The following is a 27,726-nucleotide window of genomic DNA, read 5'->3' as shown; positions in this document are numbered from 1 at the left end:
TCCTTCAAACCCAGAGTCGCAGAATTTTAGCTGGAAGAGACTTTGAGATCATCAGCTCCAGGCCTCTTGAGCATTCTCTCTCCTCAGACTCTGAGTCGCTTCTCTATTTCTTTCTCAGCTTTTCTTTCTAAACCCATAGTTTTATCCCTGACATGTGAGTGTTACTTCTTTCCCATTCTGTTTTTCTTCCTTTCCTATTCTTTTTTTCCCAAAACTCTGTCTTTTTTAGCTGGTAGTAGTATGTTGACTCTTTTAGTATGTTCTTAGTTTTAAAATAAATAATATTTAATATTTTCTTTTTTTTCTTTAAAGAACAAAAGACCACGTATTTTTCTTGGGTATCAGCAGTCGTTCCCCTGATCTAAGCAATTATAGCTCACCTTATGGGTCACCAGCAGTTTCAGTAGACCTTATGACCTTAACTGAGTTCAAAACAAATCAGAAAACTGTCTGTGTCAGTAGTCTCTTTACTTTTAATAGTAACCAAGAGATTCTGCTGGGCTGCAGCAAACAATATTAGGTTCTTTACAGCAAAAGCCACTAGGCTTCAGTACACTTAGAGGCATTATTGCAAATAGAGAAAGGCTTGAAAGGAGCAGCTATACCAGTAAATTTAAAAATCCGCTTCATTTGGAAGAAATGTTTGGCACACGTTTGTTGCTTCAGCTACAACTCGGTTCTTGTATTATAACTTATTACTATAACTTATTTTCAAGTTATAAAAGACAATAATGTACACAAATATATCTATATCCATTTTTTGCAATTGCAAATATATGTTGGATACCTTCCCCTGTATGAAGTTCTATATAATCATTTTAGAAATCTGTCATGTCCAACTTTCTCTCCATATCTATTGTCATTTATTTAAAAAATAATTCATTGACCACATGGAAAGGAGTGAAGTTGGATCCTTACATTACACCATATGCAAAAAAAAACCTCAAAATGGATCAAAGACTTATACAGAAGAACTAAAACTATAAAATTCTAAGAAGAAAATAGGAGAAAAGCTTCATGACATTGTATTTGGCAATGATTTCTTGGGTATGATACTAAAAGCATAGGCACCAAAACAAAAAATAGATAAATTGGACTTCATCAAAATTAAAAACTTGTACATCAAACAACACTATCTGCAGAGTGAAAAGGCAGCCTACAAAATGGGAGAATGTATTTGCAACTTGTATATCTGATAAGGAGTTAATATCCACAATATATAAAGAGCAACAAAAATACAACAATAACAAAACAATTAAAAAACAGACAAAGGACTTAAATAGACGTTTTTCCAAAGAAGATATACAAATGGCCAATGAGCACATGAAAAGATACTCAGCATCACTAATCATTAGGGAATGCAAATCAAAGCCATAAATGAGATACCACTTCACACACATTAGAATGGCTATTATCGGAAGCATAGAAAATAACAAGTGTTGGCAAGGATGTGGAGAAATTGGAACTCTTGTGCATTGCTGGTGGGAATGTAAAATGGATCAGCCGCTGTGGAAAACAGTACAGTGGTTCCTCAAAAAATTGAACATAGAATTACCATATGATTCAGCAATTCCACTTCTAGGTATATACCCAAAAGAATTGAAAGCAGAGACCCGAACAGATGTTTAGACACATATGTTCATAGCGGCATTATTCACAACAGCCAAAAGGTGGAAACAACTCACGTGTTTGTTGATGGATAAATAGATAAACAAATTATGGTATGTACCTATAAGGGAATATTATCAAGCCTTAGGAAGGAAATTCTGACACATGCTACAACATGGATGAACCTTGAGGATATTATGCTAAGTGAAATAATCCAGACACAAAAGGACAAATATTATATCATTCTACTTATATGAACTACTTAGAATAGTTAAATTCATAGACATAAAGTGGAATAGTTTTTACCAGAGGCTGTGGGAGGGAGGCATGGGAGTTGTTATGATTTAATTGATACAGAGTTTCAGTTTGGGATGATGAAAAAATTCTGGAGAGGGATAATAGTGATAGTTGCACAACCATTAAGTATGAATGTACTTAATGTCATTGAGTTGTACACTTAAAAATGGTTAAAATAGCAAATTTTGTTACATATATTTACCACAGTAAAAATAAGTCATTGAGGCTGTTTGTGGTGGCTTAATGCCTGTAATCCCAGCACCTTGGAAGGCCAAAGCGAATGGATCACTTGAGGTCAGGAGTTTGAGACCAGCCTGGCCAACAACACAAAACCCCGCTTCTACTAAAAATATAAAAGTTATCTGGGTGTGGTGGCGCACGCCTGTAATCCCATCTACTCAGGAGACTGAGACACGAGAATCACTTGAACCCAGAGGTTGCAGTGAGCCGAGATCATGCCACTGCCCTCCAGCCTGGGTGACAGAGAGACTCCATCTGAAAAAAAAAGTCATTGAAAATCAGTTACACACTGCTATTAAGGAAATAGCTGGGCACAAGATGGAGAAGACTCAGTCCCTGCTTCATAGAACTCATGGTTTAGTGGAGGAGGCGGCATTTATTTATTTATTTATAATTTGTTGGATTTATGTGTTGTTGGTTGAATGCCATAGTTATGAGTTGGACTTAGAGAGTCATTGAAAAGTCTAACACATGAGAGTACCTTGATGAGGTAAATGCCTGATAGAGATCATTTTTATGGCACTGTGAAAGATGATATAGGGTAAAAGATAAGATTTTATATGGCAAATCTCATCCAAGTATCTGGAGACAACGAGGTAAGGGAATTAAAAGAGTCTACTGATCTGTGTCACATCCCTTCACTACTGCAGTGTTCTTTTCAACGGATCCCAGGTTATCTCTATTTTAATCCAGTTTACACTCTGGTGCCAGTCTCTTCTTTCCTGACACCACTGCTTCTAATATTTGACATTCTTTTTACTTTCGTGACCTTGAACAAACATTTTTAGTCATTTCTGAATACTTAGGTTGCTCAGCTGTAAAATAATGATGACAATAGCCTATCTCACAGGCCTATCAGGATAAATGAGACAATACATATAGTACTTATAGTGTCTTATACATAGTAAGAGCTCAGAAAATATTAGTTATTATTTTAATAATTTTTTTTAAACTATTTTTATAAAATGGTCTCGTCTTATTTTTTAGCTTAATTTCCCGATATTTCCCGGCTCCTTAAACCCAACTTGGAAAAATCCTCACAAAGTTTCCTCCTATTAATTCACTTCTCTGTGTATCAGTCATGCTGAAGATGCTTTCTCCTATTTTAACATATAACCTGAGATTATTTCCTGGGCTTTTTGGCCATTTTGAATGGGCTACTTGGGCGTACAAAACAATGTATGCTACTTTGACAATTGAGGAAGGCCTTATCTGAGGCCAAGAGAGCTGTGGACCTGGAAATATTAATTTCTGTTTATCAAATGTTGTGTGTATCTTAGTTCTGTTTCATTGCCAGCCTTATTTCCATGATGTAGTTTATTACATTTTTTCCTCTTTTGTTAGCTTGCTGTTTACATATTATTTTATTGTTTTCTAAATGGTTACCCTAGACATGACAACATACATCTCTGACATTATAGTCTACCTTAAATTGGCGTGATCACCCCTTCCTGACAATGTAAGACTTCATTAATAACACTTAACCCCTTCTGCCTTTTATCGTATTATTATTATATGTTGTTATTTGTTTTAAGCTCTCAACCTTCATTTATATTTCTTCACGTTATTTACCCTTTCTGGTATTCTTCGTTTTTTCCTGCATCTTCAGAGTTTCAGAGGAAGTAGGTTTCTTTTGCTCGAAGAGTTCTCTGTCCTATTTTCTTTAGTGTAAGTATACTGGTGACACATTCTCTCAGCTTGTGTGTATCTAAAATCTCTTTATGTTGCCTTCATCATACAAATGATATTTTTATTAGGTATTGAATTCTTGATTGACATTGTTTTCTGTATTTTCCCTTCTTTTTCATCTTTGTGCTTCAATCTGGGTAATTTATACTGACCTGAACTATAGTTTAATACTTATCTTTGTAAATGTATCTAATTTGCTAAAAATTTAAATTCATCTTGTTTTCTAGAATTTCCAACTTCTTAATATATTTTATCATGACTGAAATTCTTGATCTTTTCTTCTGGTGTTTTGAACATACTAACCATAGTTATTAAAAAGGCTTTGTCTGGGGATTTATTTCTGTGATATGATATTTCTTTTTTTTTTTTCTCTGTTTTTCGGTCCTTTGGTCATCAGTATTTTTACATACTTCATAATTTTTCATTGTTTGCTGGGCATTTTATTAAAAGATTTGGGAACTTTTTCTCTGAAGGAGGTTAAATTTTTCTTTTTTTTCTTTTTTCTTTTTTTTTTTTTTTTTTTGAGACGGAGTCTCGCTCTGTCGCCCAGGCTGGAGTGCAGTGGCCGGATCTCAGCTCACTGCAAGCTCTGCCTCCCGGGTTACGCCATTCTCCTGCCTCAGCCTCCCGAGTAGCTGGGACTACAGGCGCCCGCCACCTCGCCCGGCTAGTTTTTTGTAGTTTTTTAGTAGAGACGGGGTTTCATCGTGTTAGCCAGGATGGTCTCGAACTCCTGACCTCGTGATCCGCCCGTCTCGGCCTCCCAAGTGCTGGGATTACAGGCTTGAGCCACCGCGCCCGGCCGGAGGTTAAATTTTTCTAAGGACAAGCAGATAAAGTATAAGCAGATCACTTTCCTTCTGCAGATAACTGATTTTATGCTTTATTGGGGATGATTTGTATCTATTTTGTTTTTGTTCCTGCTTCTGTAATGTAGCCCTTCTGGGTCTCAAGTGAAAGCCTGGAATGTCCTCCAAGGCTATTACACCTTAGCAGATCTTAAATTCCAATGTCTGTCTGTCTAACATTGGCTGCTAAAATTTCTGTTTAGCATTTTAACTTCCCAGCTGCTAATCTGCCAAGTTTCTTGGAATTTCACCCTATCTACATGCAGCTTAGAAACTGGCAAATGCTTCAAAGGGTGTTTGTGTATAGATTTTTGAAATAATTTTCCTGCAGTTTCTCCTTTATCCATGACTCTGTCCCTCAGCTCCTTTGACCTCCCTATACTCTGAGCCCTATCTATTCAGGCCACTAAGACTTCTGCATTCTGCTCATATTCTGTTATCCCACATTATGAATTAGCAGATAATTTCAGGGAAAAGCTGGAGTGAATCTAGAGCTCACCTTGGCTTAACTTCCCTTCTCTCAGGGATTATAGCCCTTTAAGGCCTGCCTGCAGTGTTACTCTCCAGTGCCTTAAGCAGCTGTTTTATGTATTTCACCCAGCCTTTCTCGTTGTTTTCAGTGGGAGAATTAATACCAACGACTTCATCAAGGCTATAAGTAGAAGTTTCCATAGTCTAGTTGACACAATTCCTTTGTAAAAGCATTATATAAACATCAAAGTGCTTCATATTACCGCTTATGGCCCTATAAGAAGTCATCAGTTGTTTCATGTATCCCAGCCAGACGGTTAAGGAAAAGGTCTCAGGGAAGATGAACAGAAATAAACTTTGCTTTTCTGTACTTCCTCCTTCCTGAACACTTTTTTCTTAATCACAGAACAGAATGCCCTTTCCTCTTTTCTCTTTTTTGTTTTATATAAGACATTTCGTTAGATTTTCTCATTAGTGATCCTAATTGAAAACAGCCCTATGGTCAGTTTTATTTTCTAATTTCCTATCTCTTCCAGGTTGATCATGTGTTTTGGTTTTTTTCATTAGGAACGTAGAGTGGCAGCTCTCCAAGAAATTGTTCGACTCCTGAGACCAGGTGGGAAGGCACTCATTTATGTCTGGGCAATGGAACAAGAATATAATAAGCAGAAGTCCAAGTATCTTAGAGGAAACAGAAATAGCCAAGGAAAGAAAGAGGAGATGAACAGCGATACCTCAGTGCAGAGGTCACTTGTGGAGCAAATGCCTGACAAGGGCAGTCGAGACTCAGCATCTTCTGTCCCCTGCACTAATGACTCTCAGGAAGGAGGATGTAATTCAAGGCAAGTTTCTAATTCCAAGCTGCCTATTCATGTTAACAGGACTTCTTTTTATTCTCAAGATGTACTGGTTCCCTGGCACCTTAAGGGAAATCCTGATAAAGGCAAACCTGTTGAGCCATTTGGTCCCATAGGATCCCAGGACCCAAGTCCTGTGTTTCATCGTTACTACCATGTGTTCCGTGAGGGAGAATTGGAAGCTGTCTGCCGGACGGTGAGTGATGTCAGAATTCTGCAAAGCTATTACGATCAGGGAAACTGGTGTGTGATTCTTCAAAAGGCCTGATTATTTACCTGAACACATCATAGAGAAAGAAGAAATGCTCACTTAAAAAAAAACAGAGACTAAATTAATTACTCTTTTAATTAAAGAGAAAACTTGTGGGAAAGTACCAAAGGAAAGCTGAGAAAAATTTGGAAGTAGGGATTCATTAGGAGACATTCAAATGGCTGTTGTTGGCTGACATCACAGAGGTGGTGTTGGCTCCTCCTACTTCCCTATGAGAGGTAGTTTCTAAAAGTGATTGAAGTAGTTTGTGCGGTGTTTGTAATTCTTGGGTAAGAGTCCAGAATTTTGAAGATAACAGTATTTTAGTAAAGTGCTACTAAATATACTAAATCATGTAGGATTTTAGGGAAGTAATTATATGTTAATACAGAAAATATTCCTGGTCAATAGAAAATTGTCTGAAGTTTTACCTATGGTTTTTAGCTCTGTAAAATCATAGACAATAACCATTCTGTTTCCATGCCTGACTAGCCTAGGGCTGGACATATAGCAGGTGTCCAATAACATTTAGTCAATCAGATAATACCCAGAACTTAGTAGGAGTTTCATTTAAAAACTACTTTTTGAACCCGACCATGTACCAGTTACTATTTTAAGTACTGGTAATGAAGCAGTGAATAAGAAAGAGCAAAGCTCTTACTCTTATGTTGCTTACATTCTTGAAGGGGAGACAGACAGCAGGCAAATAAATAAATAGTTACTATGTGCCAGATAGTGATAAATGCCTTGAAAAACATGAAATGAGAGAGGATTTACCTTGGAGCAAAAGATTACTTTTAAGTGGCTGGAATAACTACTAATCCTGACTAATTTATTATCAAGAGTTAATTGGTATTCCAAATTCATTGATTAGGGTGCTAAAAACAACCCAAATGTGCTCCTTTAACTCCTTTGTTTAAATGACAAAAGTTAGAAGGTGGTCACTCAGACCTAACTATGCCCTTAGAGCCAAAGCCATGATGTCCTTACTGGTTATTTCTAGTTGATTCATAATTTGTCCCAATCCTGGTTCAATCAGGGGTTATTTTTAAAAATCTGTACAATATCGCATAATAGTAACCCAGTTAACTTACCACTTAGGTCAGGTTTCCAGGAGGAACAAAGGTAGAAAGTCAACCATAGGTCAAATTATCACATAGAAGGAAAAGCCTTTTTTTAAAAGAAAAAATTTTTTGAAAGCTTTACTCCCAGTATGCATTACTTTTGTAATAGTAATGCTTAAGACTGTTTTAAAGAAAAATTGCTTTCTGTGGATTGTAGCTACCTATATAATTAATATATATTGTTATTAATGCTAGTGATACTTAATCTTGAAGCATCAAGTTTTCAGAAACCTGTAGTGATCAATAATGGGTCTTAGATGACAGGATGATTATTTTTGTCATGGAATTTCAGTACAACATCCAGATGTACTGGTCCCTCTGGGATGAATTTATAAGGCTCATGATACAGGAAAAGGAATATAGGGCTAAAAATAGTTTTATTTCTGATATAAATTCTGGTACTTTGCACCAAAATTCGAAGTCAAGTCATGCCAATAAATTTTAAGATCCAGGCCGGGCGCGGTGGCTCAAGCCTGTAATCCCAGCACTTTGGGAGGCCGAGACGGGCGGATCACGAGGTCAGGAGATCGAGACCATCCTGGCTAACACGGTGAAACCCGTCTCTACTAAAAAAAAAAAAAAAAAAAAGATCCAAATAAAATAGATGATTTTCTATGAAGATGAAAAATACCAAAATTGACTCAAGAAGAGAGGGAAAATGGAAGATGCTGAAAAATAGCGTAGGAATTCAGAACTTGGCTCTAGAATCAGGTTTCCTGAAAGTTGAATTCTAGATCTGTCATTTATTAGCTGTGGGATTTTGGGCAAATTTCTTAACCTTTCTGTGCTTCAGTTTTCTTAGCTGTAAAATTGGAAGAGTTGTTATGAAAATTCACTGAAGGTAAGCTTGTATAGATCATAGAATAGTATAAGAACATAGTATGCATTTGAGAAATGTTCATTATTATTACTCCCAGAGGAGTTTTAGGTATTGAGTGATGCCAAATCTAATTTGTTAATTGTATAATAAAAATCTATATTCTTACTGACTTTTTTTGGTCTGCTCATTCTTATAAGTTGAGACAGATGTTTTAAAATCTGCCACTATGATGATGGATTTCTCTGTTTTTCTCTATAGGGTTGTCAGTAGCAATAGTACAAATCTGGAAAAAGTCCAAATGTCCATCAACAGTAGAGTGAGTAAATTATAGTCAGTTCATACAGTACATTACTACACAAGCAATTAAAGTGAATATACTTACAAGCTGTAATATAAATGAATTTCAGAAACAATGCTGAGTAAAAGAAGCCATATACAAAATAATACCATATGATTTCTACAGAGTTTAGGAGTCCTCAAGACCACCCTTCTAACACCAACTACAAAGTTCAGGGTCCCCGAAAGAACACCCACACTTCTGATGCCAACTGCAAGTTTGGGGTTCCTAAGACAACCCTCAGGTTTGATAATTTGCTAGAAGGGCTCACAGAACTCTGTGAAACTGTTATACTTGGGGTTATAGTTTATTACAATGAAAGGATACAAATTAAAATCAGCTAAGGGAGAAGGTGCAGGGGCACAGTCCAGGAGGGTTCCATGCATGGAGCTTTCGGTTGTCCTCTCCCAGTGGCATTGTGGACAAAACTGACTTCTCCCAGCAACAATACAGGTGCAGTGTTGCCAACCAGGGAAGCTCACCCAAGCCTCGGTGTTCAGAGTTTTTATTGAGAGTCAATCACACAGACATGGTTGACCACACATGTGGCTGACTTTTAGTCTTCAGTCCTTCTGGAAGTCAAGCTGATACTGCTTGGCCCAGAGTCCCCAGGTAAACAGACTTGCTTATCAGGCAGCATATTCCAAGGACTAGAGATCAACTCTCAGGAACCCAGGGCAAAGGCCCAGCCTCTCTTGGATAAGGTTAACTCTACTACACAGTTTCCTTTAGGTAAAAGTTCAAAAACCAGTAACATCGAAGCATATTTCTACAAGACTAAGTAGTGCTTTTGGTTAGAGGGAATGAGTGGTCTTCTTGGATGTTCACAACATTCTCTCTTTTCCATGGATGGTGTTCAAATGGGTGTTTGCTTTGTGATAAACTACAGAGTTGTACACTTATGATTTTTATACTTTTTGTATCTATATTAGAAGCTTCAAAATTTAAAACAACTTGTGACAAAGTTCTAAATTAACACAGTTGAAATGTTTAAAAATATTTTTATATCAGCTTTGATGAGGTGTAATTTACATATAACATGAACAATTTTAACTGCACAGTTTGATGAGTTTTGACAAATATAGTTATGTAATCATCACCACAGCCAAGATGGAGAACATTTCCATCACCCCAAAAAGTTTCCTCCTGCCCCTTTCAATCAGTCCCCTCCTTCTATGGCAAAAACTGGTCTGCCTTCTATTGCTATACTTTTACATCTTCTAGAATATCACATAAATGGAAGAATATACAGTTGTGTCTGGCTTTTTGCACACTGGACAATGCTTTTGAGATTCATACATGTTCTTGCATATACCATTAGTTTGTTCGTTTTTATTGCTGAATAGTATTCTATTATAGGATATATCACAACTTATTTATCCATTTTCTAGTCTGTATTGCTTCCAGTTTAGAACTAATAGTTTTTTTAAAACTGCTATGAACATTTGAGAATACACTTTTATATGGACATAGGTTTTCATTTCTCTTGGGTAAATACCTCAGGGTTGACTTCCTAGGTCATATGGTAAGTCTGTGTTTAACTTTATAAGATATAGCCAAACTATATTCCTAAGTGGCTCTACCAGTTTGCGTTCTCATCAGCAATATTTGAGAATTCAATTACCCCACATCCTTGTCAACACTTGATGTTATCTGTCTTTAATTTTAGTCATTCTATTTGGTGTGTAATGGTCTTTTTATGCTTTTACTTTGCATTTCCGTAAAGACCAGTGATTTGGGGCATTTTTACATATGCTTATTTTGACATTTGTATATCTTTTTTTTTTTTTTTTGAGACGGAGTCTTGCTCTGCCGCCCAGGCTGGAGTGCAGTGGCCGGCTCTCAGCTCACTGCAAGCTCCGCCTCCTGGGTTCACGCCATTCTCCTGTCTCAGCCTCCCGAGTAGCTGGGACTACAGGCGCCCGCCACCTCGCCGGCTAGTTTTTTGTATTTTTTAGTAGAGACGGGGTTTCGCCGTATTAGCCAGGATGGTCTCGATCTCCTGACCTCGTGATCCGCCCGTCTCGGCCTCCCAAAGTGCTGGGATTACAGGCTTGAGCCACCGTGCCCGGCCGACATTTGTATATCTTGTTTGGTGAAGTGCCTGGTCAAATCTTTTATCATTTTGTAAAAATTGAGTTGTCTCCTTTTTAGTGAGTTATTAAGTTATAAGTATTCCAGATACAAGTGCTTTATTATATATACATTTTGTAAGTATTCTCTCCCAGTTTGTGGCTTGCCTTTTTATTTTTCTAGCAATGCCTTTTGAAGAGCCAATGTTTTAAATTTTGATGAAGTCCAGTTTATCAATTTTTAAAATTGTATAGATTGAGCTTTTTGTGTCCTATTTTAAAAATATTCACCTAACCCAAATTGCTAATGTTTTCTCTTGTATTCTCATCTCTGAGTTTTACAGTTTTAGCCCTTACATTTAGATCTGCCATCCATTTCAAATTAATTTTTGTTTGTGATGTGTGGTGGGAATTAGCTCTTTTTTTTTTTTTTCTATATGTGGCTATCTAGTTGTTCTAGCATAATTTAGAAAATATTATTTTTTCCTCAATGAGTTGCTTTGACACCTTGGTGGAAAATCAGTTGACCATATATATGTGGGTATATTTCTAGACTCTATTTTTTTGATCTATGTATCTATTAATATTTTTAATGCTAGTACCACACTGCTTTGGTTACTGTAGCTTAAAAATAAGTCTTGGAACTGGGTAGTATAAGGCTTCTAGCTTTGTTCTTTTATGCATTTAATAACAGAGTTTCAAAATATATGTAGCAAAACCTGATATAACTGCAAGAAAAATAGACAAATCCATAAATGACAAAATCATGGTAGATATGGTGAACATCTACTTTCTTTCTAGAAATTTCAGTAGTCTATAGAAGTAGTACATAGAAAGTAAGGATATAGGCTGGGTGCGGTGGCTCACTCCTGTAATCCCAGCACTTTGGGAGGCTGAGGCGGGCAGATCACAAGGTCAGGAGATTGAGACCATCCTGGGTAAAATGGTGAAACCCTGTCTCTACTAAAAATAAAAAAAATAAAATTAGCCAGGCATGGTGGCAGGTGCCTGTAGTCCTAGCTACTCCAGAAGCTGAGGCAGAAGAATGGTGTGAATCCGGGAGGCAGAGCTTGCAGTGAGCCAAGACCATGCCACTGCACTCTAGCCTGGGCAACAGGGCGAGACTCGTCTCAAAAAAAAAAAAAAAAAAAAAGAAAGTAAACAAGTAAGGATATAGCAGACTTCATTGGCCCTTATAGGATGTTCAGCCAACAACAGCAGCATACACATTATTCTGAAGTACATAAGGAACATTTACTGAGGAAAACCATATTCTGGGCCATAAACATGTGGAGACAAAAGTGACTTCATCTTGAATGCGAATCCACCGTGTTGACTTCTGAGTAGCCCCAGTACTGTACTTTATTTACTGTCCCTAGTGTAAGAACATATCAACCTCGAAGCTATCACACAAATTATAGGCAATGACGCATATAGCATTCTTGTCTGTTCTAGAGGGTTGCCTTTTATTGTCTTGCTGGAGCACATATAAGCTTGTCTTGTGGCTGCCCAAGACCATGCCTCTGTTTGTAAATTCCCCCCAATAAAACTCCTTTCTTGAAAAACTAAATCTGTTTCCCTTCTTCTTTGGTTTATTGGCTCCTTTGGCATTTGGGGGCCAGTTTGCATATATAGCCCTTTCACAGAACTAAACAAGACTCAGTACATTTAAAAGGATTCAGGTCATATCAAATCTGCTCTCTGACCACAATAGAATTAGAAAATTTTCTGTGATCTGAGTCATAAGAAAAAAAAGGAAAAGAAATAAAAGAGAATTAAGTTAAAAATTAATACAAAAAGATCTCTGGAAAAATCCTCAAGTACTTTGAATCTGTATAACCCACGGATTAAGGAATAGCTCAAAAGAGAATTTAGAAAGTATTTTGAACACAATTAAAATGAAAGTACAACATACGAAAATTTTCAGGATACCCTTTGGGCAGAAAAGGAGGAGGAGGCCTGCAGGAGAACCACCAGAGGCCAGTGTGACTGGAGCAGAGTCACCAAGAGTGGTTGGCGACAAGGTCAGGGAGTCATTCAGGAGGTGAGGTAGACCAGGCAGGACCTGCCCAAAAGCTTTTGGTTTTCACTCTGAGATGGTGAACTGTTTGGAGTTTTGAATGCATAAGTCACATACTCCAAGTTCCATTTTAAAGGGATACTCTGGCTGCTGTGTGGAGATGAGACAGGGAGAGGACAAGGCAGCAACCAAGGGGCCAGGTAGGAGGCGTTTGCCATAATCCATAAACCAGATGACAGGTCATGATTGGTTTGCAACAGTGTGACAGTAGTGAGGCAGTGAGAAATAGTAGGTTTTTGGATGTGAAACTGAAAAGTAGAACCATCAAAATTTCTAATGAGTTGGATGTTGGGTGTTGGGGAGTAGAAGGTGTAAGCGATGTCTCCACACTCAGGAGTATGGAACTTTTTTACACCTCTTAGTCTGTCCTGTGGCTGCCATCCTTTAGTTCAAATGCAATTTTGGTTTGTCCTTTTCTTCTCTTTACTTTCAGGCATGGGTCTACCACGGTGCTTCACTGAGCAAGTCTCCCTGGTAATACATCTGCAAACAAACCCGGCAGTTACTTTGAGTTCAGCTATTCCATGCACTGCTGAGCACCAAGATGTGCAGCCGGTATGTGAAAATAAACAGAATGCAGTGCGTTGTGATCATAAGTTCCTTTAGAGACCATTAGACCGAGACAAACAACACATCCAGCAATTCCAAATCATTGTATGCAATAGAAAGGCAAGTGATGGATGGCACTTTATTTTCAGTAAATTACTAAAAAGAAAATGCTTCCCATAGAAGAGCTAGGCATAGATGAGCATAACCTTCAAATACCTTTTGCAGAAGCAAGGGGGAATAAGTGAGATGAAAAGAGAGAGTTAAGAGTTTGATTGCTGCCTTACCTTCGATGTGGCTCCATTTATAAGTCCCCAAACACCTAAAGCAAGTGTGAAAGAAAAAAAAAAAAGACTCCAAGATGTTCTATCAGAGTGCGAAGTCTCTTTGTCTTCAATCTTGTAAGAATGATCGGAATTTGTTATTGATTAATAAGAAATAAGGACTTAGCATCTAATACAGTGTTTTATAATGTCCACTCTGGCTTTTGTAGATTCCAGCAAGGATAATAGGGCACTTATGGAAATAAAAGCCTTTAAAATCCGTTTTAAAGAATCAGCATGAAGAACTAAGAGAGCTTTGTTGAGTCAAGGAAGGCATTCTTAACCTGTTCATGAATGCATTTCAGAGGGTTTGTCAAAGACTCACAGTTGTGTACAAATTTTGTGTGCAGGTGCATGTGTCCATCTTCCTTGCAAGAGGGTCCGTATTTCTGTCAGCCTTTCACACATAGTTAAAAATCACAAATTGTGACTCCAGGAGTGACCTTCCTTTGTTGATGCTCATGAGATTCAAAGGCAGCCCCAAAGTCTAGGCACCAGAGGCACTGATGGCCTAGGATGTAAGCGCATCCTTTGGATTTGTGCAGCATACAAACCTTCAAACATGTGGCTGGTGTGTGTGTGTGTGTGTGTGCGTGTGTGTGCATGTGTAGAGGGCCTATCTTTGGATGATTATTATCTGAATCAGTCCAAGACCCAGCCCTTTGGATCCTAACTGGAGAAAAAGGCCTATAAGTGAAAATGAAAAGAGCATGTGGTGTATTACTTAAAATTTTATTTATGATTAGCCTTGGGGCAGGAATAGGAAAGATAAGACAGGTCTTAACCAGGATACTGAGTATTTTCCTACAGAAAACTTCTCCCTGATTTTCCTCTTAGACAATAAAACAAACAAACAAAAAAAGCCATACTAATAAGCATCCCTGTAAAATAGAGAGGAATGGACCCCTACACTTTCAGGCCAATCAGAAAAAACAATAAACCAAGAATTTTTTAAATCTCATTTCATAGATTGTCACTGATTAACTGATTGTATAATAGATCAGAGATAATCCCATACTACCACTTGTAATACTATCTATGTAACTATGTAAGTTATTTGTTGTAACTTATTAACTATGTAACTTAATTATATAACTTATATAGATTATAAATTAACTTATTAATTATAACTATGTAAGTTATAGTACTGTCACACTCTCACCATGGCTAGGGGGAATGGAGTGCTGATTGGCTAAGGCCTGGGCTTTGTGTGCTTCTCTTTATTTAACTATGGCCAGTGGAATAGGATACCTTGCCTGGCTTTAGCCTATCAGGACCCTCTTGTCTGTCTTTGGGTTGCATTAATCTCACACAAATAATGGGATTAAGAGTGGGAGAGGGCCGGGTGCAATGGCTCATGCCTGTAATCCCAGTACTTTGGGAGGCCAAGGTGGGCGGATCACCTGAGGTCAGGAGTTCGAGACCAGCCTGACTAACATGGAGAAATCCTGTCTCTACTAAAAATACAAAAAATTAGCCAGCATGGTGGCACATGCCTGTAATCCCAGCTACTCGGGAGGCTGAGGCAGGAGAATTGCTTGAACCTAGGAGGCAGAGGTTGTGGTGAACCGAGATCATGCCATTGCACTCCAACCTGGGCAACAAGAGTGAAAACTCCATCTCAGAAAAAAAAAAAAAAGAATGGTGAGAAAGTTTTCCAGAGGAAATTTGGGCTATACTAACTACAACAGCAATGGATGCTGGGCTCCAACTAGAATTTCACTGTTGTTCTAAATTTCTTCTAAAAAGGAGTTTAAATGAACCTACACCATACAGGCTTGCAGCACTGGCACCATGGTGCTTTCTGGCCAGGTAGAAATGATATAGAAGCATCTTCTGGTCAGGACCACTATACCCATAGCAGTAAGAGTAATGCCTACAATGATAGGCAGAACAGGGGCTACTTTGATTCCAAGTAGCAGCCAGAGAGACTTCAGCGCCACACAAAACAGTGATGGCAGCAGGCAGAGGACTGAAGGCATGATATATCCAAGGAGATCTCAAATTTGTGAGGACGCTCCAGCATCCCTGAAGAGCTCTGTGGTCACTCTTCTGTGAAATTACACTTGGAAATTGCTGCCAAAAACTATTAGTATTTCCCTAAATGCAATGGGGATAATTGGATCCTTGGGTGGCAGGGGCTAATTGGTGGCACTTAAATCACTAAAGGCAAAGTGGGTGTGGTTACCATAGTAGATAGTGGTGTCAAAGCAGAAATCAGAATAGTCTGAATCCCAGAGACCCATGATATTGGCTAGCTGATTATGGAGTTCCTAGAAGAGAATTAGATGATAATCTAGTAAATTCTTACTTGATCTGTATAAGTAGAAGAGTTCTAGGTCAAGCCTAACTTGAACCATCAAAACATGGAGTTATAGTTTCATAGTTTCCCAATCAATTCCCAGACTTGAGCCAGTCTACAGACCCAGAATCCTTTGAATGAAGGGGAAGTCTGGTCCTCTTGAGGAAGGACCCTGCTACGCTGCCAAAAATTTATACTGTTAGTCTTTCTCCCAGTCTTTCCCAAAGGGGTCTATGACTTTCAACCAGAGTGACTGTGCATTGGAAAAAAAGGAAATAACCAGACTTTTGAGGAATACTGGACACTGGCTCTTATCCAAAACAAATTCTAGGAGACCCAAAATGTCACTGTGGCCCTTCAGTTAGAGTAGGGGCTTATGGAGGTCAGGTGATCAATGGAGTTTTAGCTCAGGTCCTTCAAACAGTGGGTCCAGTGTGTTCCCAAAACTGTACCATGGTTATCTCCCCAGTTCCAAAATGAAAAGTAGAATAGACATACTCAGCAACTTGGCAGAATCTCTGCATTGGTTCTCTAACCTGTGGAGTGTCGGCTGTTATTGTGGGAAAGGCCAAGAGGAAGCCACTAGAATGCCTTTCTGGTGAAAACAGTAAGCCAAAAGCAGTACCACATTCCTGGAGGGATTGTAGAGATTAGGGCCACCTTTGAAGAGGAAGGGGTGCATCCTCTTGAAGGAGGCAGAGGTGGTGATTCCCACCATATCCCATTGCAACTCATTTTCTTCGTGGGTGTAGAGAACAGATGGATATTGGAGAATAACAGTAGGTTATTGTAAACTTAACCAGGTGGTGACTCCAATTGCAGCTGCTGTTTCAGATATGGTTTAATTGCTTGAGCAAATTAACACATTCTCTGTTACCTTACTTACAGCTAAATGGACTACAAAAATACATTTCTGGAAGGACGTGGTGACACGTGCCTGTAATCCCAGCTACTTGTGAGGCCAAGGCATGAGAATCACTTGAACCCGGGAGGCAGAGGTTGCAGTGAGCCGAGATTGCACCACTGCACTCTAGCCTGGGTAACAGAACAAGACTCTGTCTCAAAAAAAAAAAAAATCAATCTTTTTGCTTTTTCTTAGATCACTCTAACTAAACACTATATTATTTGAGGAGTTAAAACTGTGTAATTACTTAGTCGTTTTACTAACAAGGAACAAGCCAGGTTTTGGGGTCCTGATCTGTACTTGAATACAAAGCATAGCTCTTTAACAACACTAGAATTGTGGTTTAGGCAGCAGCCGTGGCAGCTCCCTGAAGACGTACAGAAGGCACCCCTCATAACTAGGTAATCAAAGGTCTTCCCAGGCCTCGCCAGCCCTTATTTTGATTTCTCCCTTCCCTGAACTCCATACCACGTACAGTCTGTGTCTCAACATTTAGGAGGGTGAATGGATTGTCTTGTCCTGCTGTCTCCTACTCCTAAATATTTCATGTATTGATTTTTCCCTTGCCTCAAGCCTCACCTTTCTGATTTTCTCTACACTGGTGCACAAATGAGCTTTATAAAATCTGAAGATGTTTCTCCTTAGCTGAACTCTGTCAGTGACTTCTAATACTTAGTAATGAAATTCAAAATCCTGTAAATAAAACGCAAAGTATCAATAATGCTTTGTAACTGTCATCTGCTATGTCTCCAGTCTTAATTCTCTCTGCTCCCCACCTCACACCCAGGGTTCCCTTATCCCAAACTATTTACCTCTTCCCACGCATGCCTCACACTTTCCCTGTATCATTTATTGAATTTTGTTCTCTATGCTCCTAGGATGTCCCTTTCTGTTATTTTCTGAACCTCGAATCTTACCCACTATTTAAGACCCACTTTAAATGTTGTCTCCTTCATAAAGCCTTTTCTCATTCCTTCCAGATGGAAACAATTTCCTTGTCTTCTGATTTCCAAAGAATTTTATTAGAATGCTCTTATTTATTCATGTGTTCCTTATTATATTTATTTGTGCATCATATGAATATCTTCTTTATTTTGTAATTTAGGCTCCCTGAGAATAGGGGTACTGTTGATACCTAGTAGGGGATCAATAATTACACATCATAAGAATGTCATAATTAAACAGATTAGAGCTAAAACTTGAGGAGGTCATATTAATACATTGGATATCTATTATATTTCTTATATCAAGTTTAATCATCTCCCAAGAAGAGCATAGGTATGTAAAATACATCAAAATCTGGTATGATAGAGGTACAATGACAGGACAACAAGTATCTCGTGCCATCTGGATTTTAAAAGAGGATACATTTTCACTCTTATTGCTTGCATCCTTCATTGGTTTGTTCAATATGCAACAAGTAATTACTGAATGCCCACTATGTGCCAGGCACTGTGCCTGTACTGGATAATACATTGATGAATGAAACAGACCTGGCCCTTGTCTTCCTGAAGCTTAAAGTATTGTGAGAGGGACAAACAATAAACAAATTAATATTGCAAACAATTATATACTTGCAAAGTCTGACAAGTGCTCCAAATAAATAAATGAGATTTGCCGGAAGAGAATAAAAGTCAGAGAATTCCTGCAGAATAATAAGGCTACACCAAAAATAGATGCATTTTAATTTAAAAATTTTATTAATATATTTACATGGTTCAAACTTTTTAAAATACAAAAAGATATTTAATGCCTTCAACACTGAGTAGCTTTTCACTGAAGATCTTTTCATTATTTTATAACTTTTGAACCATGTAAGTGAATTACCTCTTCAATACCCATCACCTATATGCCCAGTTTCCAACATGTTGCTGTCTCCAACTGTGATAGGAAATGGCTCCCAGTAATCTCTGCCTTCTACTACTTCTGCCTTTGTGTAATTCCTCTCCTTTTAATTTGGGCTACATCTACAGACTTGCTTCTGATAAATACAATACAGTAACAGTGATGGGATGTCATTTCCATGATGAGATTACAAAAGATTGACTTCTGTCTTGCTAGCCAACTCTCTATTTCCTTCTTGGCTTGCATGTTTGATAGTGCCAGCTGTCACTTGGGAGAAGCTACATAGAAAGGAACTGAAGGCAACCTCTTGCCAACAGTCAGTGAGGCACTGAGACCCTTAGTCTAACAGCCCTTGAGGAAATGAATGCTGCCAATAACCACTGAATGAGCTTGGGAGTAGAGTCTTCCCCATTCGAGGTTTCAGATGAGACTGCAGACCTGGATTTGATACCTTGATGGCAGCCTTGTGAGGGACAGTGAAGCAGAGAAGCCAGTTAATTTGTGCCCAGATTCTTGACCCACAGAGACTGAGATAATACATATATATTGTTTTAAGTTGCTAAGTTTTGGAGTAATTTATTATGCAGCGATAACAAATACACCAATCTTTAGCTATTATAAAAAACGTGTATACATTAAAAATGTGTATATACATCAATAGTATATCTGTAGGAAAAACTCTAATGTGTGGGATTGCTGGGCCAAAGAAAATGTGCACTTGTAAATTGGTTTATTGTTTTCATATTGCTCATCAAAAAATTAATAACAGTTTATAATCCTGCTAGCAATATATGAAAATACTTTCCCATCTGATGTTGTTATTACAATTATGGATTTTTTTTGCCAATTTAAAAGGTGGAAAATCATAGCTCAGAGTATATTAATTTGCATTTCTCTTATGAGTAAGGTTGAACATATTTTCATGTATTAAGCTATTTATAAAACCTCTTCTGTGAATTGTTTATTTGCACCTTTGACTGTTTTTCTACGATTTGTTTTTTCTCTGTTGGTTTTTAGGGGTTAGTCTTTTGTGAGATGACTTGCAAATATTTTTTTCCAGCTTCTTCTTTTTCCTTTTTCCTTTGCTTATGATATAATTAGCCACACATGTGACTTTGATGTCAATCTTCTCTTTAATGCTTCTAGATTTTTGATCAAATTTAGATCTTTCCCACTGTAAGATAATAAGGAATTGCCTTGTGTCTTCTCCCATGCTCCCACCTCATGCTAGTAATTTTTTGGCTTTCTTTTTTATATTTAAATATTTGAGCCATTTGGAATGTGCCTTATAGTATAATGTAAGAATCAAATTTATTCATTTCTCCTAGATGGCTACTTAGTTGACCCAATACCATTTGTTAAAAAGTCTATATTTGTCTCACTGATTTAAAATGCTGTACTTACAATATATTAATTTTCTATATATATTTGGAATATTTCTATGCTTTCTAATTTCTTTCATTATTTTTCTGTCTACTCATGTACCAGTTCCATAATGTTTTAATTGGTAAAGATTTGTAGTGTCTGCCAAGCCTAGTCATATCCGTCTCTTCCCCCCAATTACTCTTACTCAGTTTCCTGTCTGTTTTGGGTTGTTTAAGATGTGAACTTTTGAATCATCTTGTGTAATTTAAACACTCTGTTGGTATTTTAATTGGGATTATAGTAAATTATTTACTAATCTAGGAAAAATTGATATTTTTATGATGTTGAGTCCTCCAATCCAAGGACACAGTATGTATTTTAACTAGTCATTTTTTTGTGTATTTATATGTGTTCATCTTTGTGTGAACTCTAACCCTGAACCTAACAGTCTTTAATTTCTATGTACCAATTTTGTATCTTCCAACTGTAATTTCCAATGAGTTCTTTTGATATTTGCACACACTCAGTCACATCCTATGCAAATAGGATAGCTTTAACTCCTCATTTACTGTTTCTATGACCACTTTCTCTTGCCTATTTGTGTTAGCCCATACCCCCAGTACAATGTAAATAATAGTGGACACAGTGATTATTTTTGTCTTATTTCTACTCAAGTGGAAATAATTGTAGTGATTTTCTTGAAGCATGCTGCTGGTTTTGGGGCAGAAATGACTAAAATTTTATTATAACATCTAGTCTATTTCTATTTTATTGAGTTTTTTAAAGAAGTATCTTATTAATTTTTTTTTTAAATGCTATGTGAGCACCTGAGGACATAAGTGTAATTATAAAAATGTTTCAGGCAAACTCCACCTGCAGTGATGTGTTTTTTCTTTTAATAGGCTAATATTTTCATCAGGATTTTTGCATAGGTATTCATAAATGAGAAGTGTTTGTAGTTTTCTTTTATCTGCAGTCCACGTGAGGTTTTGGTGTCAATGTTATACTCTTTTTGTAAATAACTTGGAAGTTTTTCTCTCCACCCATCTACTTCCCTCCACTCCACTCCTTGAGCTCTAAGCTAACTGGCCTTAGAATGGTCTGCTCCGTAAATGGAATTATTAGAATTCTTTCAAGAAGCAATTTGAGGATGGGTACAACGGCTCACCCCTAGAATTCTAGCACTTTGGGAGGCCGAGGTGGGCGATCACTGGAGGCCAGGAGTTGGAGACCAGCCTGGCTAACATGGTTCACTCCATCTCTACTAAAAATACAAGAATTAGCCAGGCGTGGTGTGTCTGCCTATAATCCCAGCTACTCGGGAGGCTGGGGCAGGAGAATTACTTGAACCTGGGAGGCGGAGCTTGCAGTGAGCCAAGATGGTGCCATTGCACTCCAGCCTGGTCAACAGAGTGAGATTCCATCTCAAAAAAAAAGAAAAGAAAAGAAAAAGAAGAAGCAATTTGAATCTGTTTTTATTAAAACCATTTTTTTCCCCATTGGGTGGGGGTTAGCTCTTTGATCAATTCTCTATTTCTTCTGTGGAAATACAATTATACTTTCTGCCTCTTCTGGGGCCAGATACTACATCTTGAATATTATTCCTTTTACCCAGATTTATATTAATTATTTGCACAGAGTTGAGCAAAGTGGCCTATGGATAGTTTAGGTTTCTTTTCCTGTTGTTACTTTTTCTTATCATTTCTTATTTTGTGTTCCTGTGCTTTCTCTCATTATCACTTGATTCAGTTAGTAGTTTTTCTAACTTTCTGCCAACAAATTAGCTATTAGATTTATTTCTTAATACGTTTTTCTATTTTCTAACTCATTGATATCTTTCCTACTGCTTTCCTTTTTAAGCTCAATTTATTTACTTTTATTTTTCCTTTATATAGATGTAAGTATTCAATTTTCCTCCAAGTTCTTCTTTAGGTTCTGATAATGTTTTGTTTTCATCATGACTGATTTTTAAAAATTTGGCAACTTCCTTCATGTTTTAGAGATGCTCTAAACACACAGCAAGAGGTAACTTACCACTATGCCATTTATGTTTCAGAGATGGATCTCACTCAGTCACCCAGGCTGGAGTGCAGTAGTGTGATCATAGCTTACTGCAGCCTTGATCTCCTGCACTTAAGCAATCCTCCTGCCTCAGCCTCGAGAGTAGCTAGTATTACAGGTTCTTTGGAATCCAAAGTTAAGTAGTAATCAAGAGAAAAGAGAGCATCTACTCTATTTTAAAATTCAGTTCAGCTAGACTGAAGGGCTTGTTCAATGCAGTGTTCTCCCCTCTCTCTACATAATGTGACATAGGCAAGTAAAGATTCCCTTAAGGAATGAAAAATCTATGTACTTCCAGTTACAGAACAGCCTTTTAAACATATTCTGCTTGAGAAATGAATAAATCTGAATAGTCTTCTTGGGCTACACAAAGTTCCCCCATATAAGCCAGGATATTGTGAACAGATTTGACCTACAGAAGAAAATTCATGCCAAATGGAAAACGGCAGTTTTTATCCTGGGTGGCACTATAATGATATCTTCTTCAGTGTCAAGGTTGTAAAATTGTGGATAATTTAAAGTTCTTCAACCTCTTCCCATGGAAACAAATGGTACTTCTCTAATCTGGGCGGAGATTTTTTCCAGGTGGCCTTAGATCAGTGCCCTCGTCAACGGAATACAAAGTCAGCAGAGTCTCTTATGAGGCATATTTGGTTTGAAAACTCTGAGCCAAATGAGTTCCTCCAAAAGCCTCCTGAAATGAGAAGCGCTACAGGTGACCTCTCTGCTTCCCAGAGGAGAAATACAAAGCAAGTGCACCTGCCACAATTCAGAAGGAGGAGGTTTGCAGTGACCACTGAGCATACTTCTGGTCAACCTGCTACCTGCTCATCTGGAAAACCAACAGATGTGGTTTTAAAGAAGCAACTTTCACAATTAAAAAGAAAGTGCCCTGGGCACAAGTCTGTGATCTATACTGGCCAAAAAAATGTTTTTCCCACCATTAATTCTTAATCATTTTTGAATTATCATTATACATGGGCCAAATGGCCCTTTGGAGGTTTTCCTACAATCTCCATATGGTGTGTAATCACCTAGCATAGTATTTCTCAAAATCACCTGCATGAGAATTACTTGGCAGTGCCTGATGAAAATCAGGCATCTAGGCCTGTTTGGCTAGAGTGAATAGAAGAATCATTGAGGCTGCCACCCAGGTGTATGCATTTGACAGGCCGGTGGTGAAAGGGGATTTGTTTTGTTTTAAGTATTTCCAACAACGAGCTGGCAGGGGTCAGGAGACCCAGGCTCAGTCTGCATCTTTGTAATTTACTAACTGAGTGGGCTTGGAAGAGAAACTCACATACACTCTTTGAGGCAGAGTTTCCTCATTATAACTTGGGAGTGATAAAGTCTCCATTGCACAGAAAATAAAGTTTAGAAAACAGATTTATGGAAAACCTTTGACCACTGTAAATATCTAAGTAAATGATAATTAATTGCTTTAACAATAAGAGATTATGTATGTGAAACAAATTGATGTAGGAATTTAGAGAAAGACTGAAAACATTTGGCTAATCAGAGAAGACTTCACAGAAGGGGTGGCATTTGCTGGACTTTGAAGAATGGTGAAAGCAAAGTCTGGTTTGACTAGAACAGTGGTTCGCCATCTTGCATCACCTGGGAAGACTTTTAAAAATACAGAGCAGTCTGTCACACGTATTGAAACATCATACTGTACTCCATAAATATGTACAGTTATTTTGTGTCTAAATAAATCAATAGGCCAGGTGTGGTGGCTCACTTCTGTAATCGCAAGCACTTTGGGAGGCTGAGGTGGTGGATCACTTGAAGTCAGGAGTTCGAGAGCAGCCTGGCCAACATGGTGAAACCCCGTCTCTACTAAAAATAAAAAAATTAGCTGGGTGTGGTGGTGGGCACCTGTAATCCCAGTTCCTTGGGAGGCTGAGGCAGGAGAATCACTTGAACCTGGCAGGTGGAGGTTGCAGCGAGCCGAGACCGCACCATTGCACTTCAGCCTGGGCAACAAGAGTGAAACTGTTTCTAAATAAATAAATACAAAAATACAGAGGTCTGGGCCACACACCAGGCCAATTTAAATAAATCAGCAATACAGGCAGATTAATCTGGTAGTGCTATATGGAATGATTTGGGGTGGAAGGACAGAAGACAAAACTGGGTTCCAGGAGACCATTTAGGAGGCTGGCAGAGTAGCCCACGAATGATGTGAAGGAAAAACGTGTAAGCCTCTCTTAAGAAAAAATAAGATCAGAGGCCGGGTGCGGTGGCTCACGCCTGTAATCCCAGCACTTTGGGAGGCCAAGGTGGGCAGATCATGAGGTTAGGAGATTGAGACCATCTTGGCTAACATGGTGAAACCCTGTCTCTACTAAAAATACAAAATATTAGCCGGGCATGGTGGTGGGTGCCTGTAGTCCCAGCTACTCGGGAGGCTGAGGCAGGAGAATGGTGTGAACATGGGAGGCAGAGCTTTCAGTGAGCTGAGATCACACCACTGCACTCCAGCCTGGGCGACGGAGCAAGACTCCATCTCAAAAAAAAAAGAAAAGGAAAGAAAAAAATAAGATGAGAAAAATGAACTTCGTTAAGGAAAATGTATAGCTTCAAAGCACAGTACTGCTTGACAGTTAGATTGACAGTTAAAGAAAGCTGTCACTGTGAATGTATTATTGGTTCCTTTACACTATAATAATTGATCGTTAACTTCTTAAGAAGATAATTCTAGTCCTCCAAAATGTGATAGTTTACTGTTTTTTCCTTCCTTCCTCCCTTCTTTGTTTCTAATAGATTAAAGACCTTTGGTACCTTTTAATTGTTTCAAATCCTTCTTAAACATTGTTCAGATAATTATACTTCAGAAAATAATTTTTACTGTGCAAATTAAAGGTGATTTGAAGATTGCATTAGTTGATTTAAAAAATGTAAAAACATACTAAGCTTTTCTTAAAGGGGCAGAGTAATCACAATTTATAAGTTCCATCTGTCTTTGTGGTGTTAAATGAACAACTTATCATAGTAGATATGAAAAGTGATTTGAGAAGTTTTCTGGAATCTTAAACACTCCAGAAGAGTTTTGTTTGCTTAACTGACTTTAACAACGAGATGATAAGACACTGAAGTTTGTCAGAGTATCAGTGGGAAGAAAGAGAAAGCAGTGGTTATGAAAATTCTGTAAAAAAAAGCTTTAACAACTAAGAGCAAGGGCAAAAGATAATAGTTGGTGTCCTTGAAAGAAGTCCAGATATTTGAAGGAGACATTGGATATTGGGAAGTTAAATCCAGTATCAGTTTCTCCTGAGTTCGAGGTGCCACCATCTCCTCCTTTCCACCTCTGTCTCTTCTTGTTTTGTAGGTCTGATAGGAATGATAACCCCAAAAGTTACAACTGTATTGCCCTATGGGAAACTAACCAACGTATATCTAATTTAGGAATCTTATTTCAGTATTTCTTTGCTAACAGACTATAGATCTTTGTTCACATACTCCAGGAACTAGAGATCTTGTCTTTTGGATGGTTTCCCATTAATGGGTTGAATAAAACTGTGATATGTGCAAAAAGGGAATTTTGTCTCAGTATTTTACTTGCATAGTATCTAACCGTTAGTAATCCCAAGGTGTAAATACAATAATATTTCGGAGGCCCATTTTATGTAAGCCAATCGTTTGTTTATGAAACAGTATCCCTGGGTCATAAACATACCTAGGTCTTTGCAGTTGTTGGTTTCCCACAGTTCACTGAATGACAGAAAGAAGTCGCAAACTATTTTTGTTCCCTGGTTCTGATCACCATGAGTGGCATTATCATTGGCTTTCAGTGATGAGTGCTATGGAAGCAGGGAGAAGACTTTTTATTAGTTCTTTAGCACAGACAATTTCTTAAACTCTTCTTTCTTCTGGGGCGGCATTGTCCAGTATGGTAGCCACTAGCCACGTGTAGCTATTTAAATGTAAATTAAAATTAAACTTAAAACTTCAGTTTCTCACTTGTTCTGGTTATATTTCAGGTGCTCAATAGCCACATGTGACTAGTGGCTACCATATTGGATAGTGCAGATATAGAACATTTACATCATTGCAGAAAGTGCTATTGGACAGCACTGGTGTAGAAAACTTAAACTTTTAGGGAAAATGTATAATAAACCAGGCCACCATAATCCCAGAAATACTGCTCTGGAAATCTGACTTGTGGGATGAAAATACAAAGAAGACATCATTCAACACCAGGCCATGTGGCCATGTTGTACTTTTCATGTTCCCCCTGCTTTGGTAAGGGCTATTGTTTTGCAATGAAACTTGTTCATGAAACCAAGAGGATGTGATTAGACAAATCCTCACTGCAACATGAGCTTTCACTTTGCATTGTAGTTACTCCATGTGAGCTGAGGCACTTTGAAGGGAAAATGTGCTATATCCTAGCAAACCGGATGAGGTTTCCAGGCAAAGAATCTCACAATAATGAATATGATTGTTCTTACTGAATTTATTCTACTTATTTTCTAGGGACACATTGTCACTGAATTGTACAGGTTTTTGTGGTCTGTGGAAAATAGTCCCATAAGAAATTAGGTAAAAGGAAAATAAGGAAAATTATTTAGATCTTTGCATTTTCTTTAAGAAGATTGTTCATGATGAAAAATAAGCTAGCAATTAAGGAAATGAGAAACCATAGAGAAGTGGTAGCACTCAAACTTCTGCATTACAACCCTTCTGGCATCTGATCATATGTGCACCACTAATATCCTGTCCCCTGGAGAGCTGGCTCTTTAGATTCCATACTAACTGCAGAATGATGATATTTACTTTGTGAGATATGTAGCACCTATTCATTTATAGTACACAATATAAACTAATAGAAATTATGGAGTTATAAAAGTAGTTACATTTATAGAGCAACTACTTTTATAACTCCATAATTTCTATTAGTTTATATTGTGTACTATACAATATAAACTAAACTCCCAAAGACCCTGCCTTTCTGTAACACCATTTTTCCTCAGATGTAGTTTACTTCAGTCCCAAGCAGGGACACTTTTTAAAACACAATCTGCTTTGATACATGGTTGTAAGTACTGAGGACTGGACTAACATGGCGATAGAAATAAAAATATGTTATTCACCATCTACTCTTTGAGTCTTTCTTGCCCATCTGTAAAATGAGGATGATGATGGTACCTCCCTAGCGTGGTTATGGGGAGTGAAAGAGTTAATGTACGTACATTGCTCAGCACAGTTCTTGGCATGGACGACACACTCAGTATACGTGAGCTTTTCTCCTCTCTCCACCGCTCTTACTATCCTCTTCTCATTCTCCTGCTTTTTCTAACTTTTATTTTTAGTATAAAATGATTCTCACTATGAAGTAAACAACCATGGTCCCTAAACATGTGAATATTGCAATGAGTTGTCATTGAATAAATATATTTTCTCATTTTTTCCATTTCTGCCTATTGTTGTCTTATTAGTGTTTGATGAACCTAACTATCCATATGTTCAATACTTCACTCCAGATTATACCCAATTCCCCCCGCCACCCCAATCTCACCATATGATCTTGTTACATGATTTCTAAGGTGTTCACAATGATGGACTCTTCAACAGATGCATGGAGTTTTCCTATAGCAAACATCTAATCTATATATCAGATCCAAGGCTGACTGGCCTCTGCCACCAAACAAGACTTTATGATGTCTCCTCCTAGAATCATAAGG

General features: G+C 37.9%; 1 protein-coding gene across 7 annotated transcripts in view; it reads left to right on the top strand.

Annotated features, from left to right (window-relative positions):
* The window catches only part of ALKBH8 (alkB homolog 8, tRNA methyltransferase), a 74,410-nt gene extending 66,575 nt beyond the window's left edge, over nt 1–7,835 (top strand). For all 7 annotated transcript variants that reach the window (XM_033204667.1, XM_033204662.1, XM_033204664.1 and 4 more), the window contains one exon: nt 5,721–7,835. In XM_033204667.1, the coding sequence (XP_033060558.1) occupies nt 5,721–6,278 (558 nt within the window). In that variant the 3' untranslated portion in view covers nt 6,279–7,835. The remainder of the gene's footprint in view (nt 1–5,720) is intronic.
* Nucleotides 7,836–27,726: the final 19,891 nt, after the last annotated feature.

This window comes from Trachypithecus francoisi, unplaced genomic scaffold (assembly GCF_009764315.1).
Source record: "Trachypithecus francoisi isolate TF-2019V2 unplaced genomic scaffold, Tfra_2.0 Lachesis_group8, whole genome shotgun sequence".
NCBI classification, from domain to species: Eukaryota; Metazoa; Chordata; class Mammalia; order Primates; family Cercopithecidae; genus Trachypithecus; species Trachypithecus francoisi.
The sequence above is the reverse complement of the archived record's forward strand: the minus strand, read 5'-3'. Positions and strand labels throughout refer to the sequence as shown.